Raw genomic sequence first — 4308 nt, 5'->3', positions numbered from 1 at the left:
GCCTGGCTGGTCCCAATATGAAATGCCAGTCACATCTGTTAGGGTAACCTTGGGAGCATCCCTGCACCCCTGAATCTGGCCTCATGTTGGGTGGGACAGCTGGGGTGGTGGCTGCCGTTATCTTTTTCAAATGTGGGACATGAGGGAGCCTCCAGAATGTGGTCTCCAAATACCACCTCTCACTAAGGGAAGGGAGATCAGTGGGGGATCCCAGGCCTGGGGCAGGAAAGACACATAAGACAAATAAGAAAGGAACATGATAAGAGATTTCATCCCCTGGGGCCATGTGAGGAAGTCTGATGCCACTTGGGGAGACTTCCCTTGGGAAAATATTCATCATTGGTGGCCACCTGTCATCATCAATTAAATGTAATGACAGTGGCTTCAAAAACATTAGATGGCTTGAATCCTAGAGTTCACCATGAGAGAAGACATGAATTATTCACCCTGGAAGGATGGCTGGGCCCTGGATCTTCTGTGTGCAAAGTGGCTCCTTCCTAGAGCATGAAGCACACTCCTGGGTGAAGAGAGCCCAGCTGCAGACCCCTGACATCACAGACACTCCCGCAGCGCTCATGAGAAGGAGGTGAACTGAAGCCTCAACCCTCTGCCTTCCTTCCCTTCTGAGGGATGTAGCTATTGACCATCCTATGCAGCTAACATTACCACAAGAGTGGCAGTCTGACATGGTGACTCTGCTGGTAGTAGCCCCATGTCCTTGGAAGCTATTTTGCAATGTCCAGTCGGAATCAAGTTAATCCCCTTCATGCTAGAATCATTTTCCAGGAAAATGAAAGCTGAGGGAAGCCCTAGGTTCCTGCTCCAGGAGGCGTGGCTGTATTGCAGCCGGGGGAAGGTCTCCAGACAGCTGTCAGATCCTGCAGCTCCTGTCTTGCTGGGAGGCTCTAGAGAAATTGAGGAGATATTCACCAGTGACAACCAGCCTGACGGCACGTGCACCCATCACCATTTGATGCCATATTGCTCCTCATATAAACTTAAACCCCCAAATACCAACAGCACCAACATGTAACTAAGTCAATGCACTTCTGGTGTTTGTGATGCCTTTGAGGAGACCCTGCTTATTTTTCGATATTAGGGAATTAGCGATAATTTCTATTTAGGTTTGGAAATGATATTATATTTTAAGGTCCATGTCCTTCCAGGACAGTAATGGAGTACTTACAGGTGAACAGATCTGATGTCTGGTATTTTTTTCTAAATATTGTGTAAGGGAGAATTTATTTTGCTGTGGGTGGGTCGGCATCATCTGTGAATTGCTTATTTTGAGTGCTGGGTGATGAGAACATGGGACATTATTATTTTTCTGTCTCCTTATTTATATGTTCAAAGTTTTTCATAATATAAACTGATAACACAGGTCAGTCTTTGGACAGCTGCTGGGTGTGGAGTAGACCTTGGCCTTGTACTCAGCAGGGCTATGGAACTGGTCCTCCTTGGGTGGTCTTATTTTCTCATTTGTGAAATGAGTTTAGACAGGGTTTGTGGCCACTAGAACCCTTCAGCCTTCTTCTAATTCAGAGGCTGGGATTTGGATCAGGGGTGGTGCTGTGATCAAGCACCAAGGGGTCCTTTCTCTGCCTCATTGTGACTGCAGAGCTTCCTGTCTTTGTGGGCTCTGTCCCTGGCCTGTCAGGACCACCCAGCAGCTCTGGTGAAGGCAGCTGCCACATCCCTGATGTGCTGGAGGCAGAGATGGGGAGTGTAAGTTTGCCGGGGCACTAAGAACGCACAGTCATCCAGGGCCTCCATAGAAGTTTGGGTAGGAAGGCTCCACCACTGTGAACAAGGGAGGGAGAAGGTCCCAGTGGGCAGGAGGGTCTGGGGGAGATGAGTGCTCATGGATGCCTCACCTTGCCTGTAGCCCTCCGCCCACATTCACACAGCCCTGACCCAGTCTGGCCCAGCTCCAACTCTCGTCATGAATTTGACACAGCCTCCTTCACTCCTTGAGCCTGACCCAGAGCCTACAGCCATCTTATCATATACCTGTAACACCTTTGTTCTTAAATCTCACTTTATGTTCCATAAACTAGTTCCACGACATACTAGTATCTTGCAGAATATTATGGGGCTTTTAGAGGTGCCAGATGGATAAATGTGACTTTAGAAAAGTAAAGCTTTACCGTAGGAAATTATTTCCCTAGTAGAGAACTTTTCATTGCCTTTACTTGGCTAACATGCATTGTCAAGTCTAGGAAATGCACCTGTATGTTTCATTCTCCAAGCCTTCTCAGGGCATCCCGGTGGCAGCACAAGTATGGACTCCTTTCCTGCTAAACGGTCTCGTGTGGAATGGGGATTTTCAACTCTGTTCCTGCTGAGACCATGACATTGACTCATAGGTGCTCTTCACTCTTACTTCTGCCTCTAGCCCACATCTGGGCTCCCCAGAGACCCCTTCACTTCTCCTGATTTCCCTGTCAGGACTGTCCTGCATTCTGGTGCTGGGCCGTGGTATTTCACAGTTTGGCAAGAGCTACATCCCACCAGGTGCTTGAAGGACAACGTGAAGCTCTGGATCATGGATTCCCCTGACCCAGAGAGCTCACTGGAGTCACTGGCTTGTTGCACAGGGTCAGGGATGCCATGGCAAGGACGTGGAATCTGACCAAGAGCGGACCTATCCCCTGTCCCAGACCAGCAACTCTTCAGCCCAGAGACCCGAGCAGACACAGAAGGCATGCGAGCAGTGCCGTGTGATGCGTGGTTAGGTTTCTATTGAAAGGCGGAATCTAGGAGAGTGGGACACCCCCCTGGTCCCAGCCAGGCCAGGCTGGTGGCTCAGGGGTACAGTGGAGAGCTGAGGAAGGGGTGTCTGGGTGAGGAAGGCCCCACCTGCAGAGATGCCCAGGGAACTGAGAACCCCTTCACCTAGGCAACTTTCCACTGGGTTCAGGATTCTTTCCACCCCAAATTGAGAACCCAGGAAAGGCTAGGAATTATATGTGAGAAAAGAAAAAATGAGATAAAACAAGATTTCTGATTGACAATGAGAATATTTATTGAGGGTTTATTGAGTGCAGAGAGAAGGGCTTGATGCCTTGGGATGGGGAGAGAGACCCCTCCCCTGGGATCCTGCAGCTCCAGGTCCCTGTGGGTGGGGTGGGGGCTGGGAACCTATGAACATTCTGCAGGGGCCACTGTCTTCTCCACGGTGCTCCCTTCATGCGTGACCTGGCAGCTGTAGCTTCCGTGGGACTTCCACTGCTCCGACGTCAGGCTCAGGTAGCTGCTGGCCGCATACTTGTTGTTGCTCTGTTTGAAGGGTGTGGTGGTCTCCACTCCCGCCTTGACGGGGCTGCCGTCTGCCTTCCAGGCCACTGTCACGGCTCCCGGGTAGAAGTCACTTATGAGACACACCAGTGTGGCCTTGTTGGCTTGGAGCTCCTCAGAGGAGGGTGGGAACAGAGTGACTGTGGGCTTGGCCTTGGGCTGACCTGCGGGGTGGACGAGGGGCAGGGGTCAGAGTTCTGGTGTCCACCTGGGGAGCCCCTGACCTCAGTATATGATGAGGTGTTGGGGTGCCCTTGTTCAGGGACTCTGTGTCCGAGGGTCTATGCCATGCAGAGGGGTCAGGGTGTTTTCCACCATGTCCTGATCTGCACTGGGAGCTGTTTCGCCTTAGACACCTGATCACCTGTCCTGAGATCTCTCGGGGCCTTGGCCCCCCACACCGACATCTGACCCTCAGCGCCCTGACCCTGTCCCCTCCTGCCATCCTGACAGATAAAGAGAGCTCTGTGTCTCTCATGCACAGTGAACTCTGGGGTTACTTTTCTGGCCTGGCTCCTCAGCTCTGTGGGATGCTGGGGCCTTTTGGTCCCTCAGGCTGTTCCAGCCAAATGTGTGTTCTGGAGCCTGTGTATGGGGCAAGGGCCTGGGGGGATCAGAGAGCCTGTCTGCTGTCCTGGGCTTTCTCTTATTCCGTGGAGTCTTTTCTGGCATCCACCCCATGTCTCGGCTGTCTGGTCATAGCAGTGGGGCTTTCACGCTGTGGACTCTGCCCCTCTGATCCCCCTGGGCACAGGGGATATGTCCTGAAGAGACCCAGGAGCCCGCCCTTCCCTCACATCCTCTCATTTGGTGACCCTTTCCCTGGCTTTCTGGTGTCCAGAGTCTGCTTCTCCCTTCTCCCTCCTGATGGGGTTTCCTGAGTCTCAGGCTGGCTCAGGGCTCAGTCCCTGGCAGCCCCCAGACACCCAGGGCAGCCCCTCCACCTCCTACCTCATTCTGGGTCTGGATTCTGGTTCTAGGTCCCAGCCCTGTGACTCCTGAGCATCAGCC

At 52.3% G+C, this 4308-nt stretch overlaps 1 gene segment (V, D, J or C); it reads right to left on the bottom strand.

Annotated features, from left to right (window-relative positions):
* Window positions 1-3105: 3105 nt before the first annotated feature.
* LOC116465264 (immunoglobulin lambda constant 1-like) lies at window positions 3106-3486 on the bottom strand (the record flags this gene model as incomplete). The annotated part of the segment is given in 1 exon segment: window positions 3106-3486. A coding segment is annotated over 1 exon segment (345 nt), but the record flags the coding sequence as incomplete, so codon positions are not given.
* Window positions 3487-4308: the final 822 nt, after the last annotated feature.

The sequence above is a fragment of the Hylobates moloch genome, unplaced genomic scaffold (assembly GCF_009828535.3).
Source record: "Hylobates moloch isolate HMO894 unplaced genomic scaffold, HMol_V3 SCAFFOLD_4124, whole genome shotgun sequence".
Classification (NCBI taxonomy): domain Eukaryota; kingdom Metazoa; phylum Chordata; class Mammalia; order Primates; family Hylobatidae; genus Hylobates; species Hylobates moloch.
Note: the sequence above shows the minus strand (reverse complement) of the source record. Positions and strands in the feature narration are given on the sequence as shown.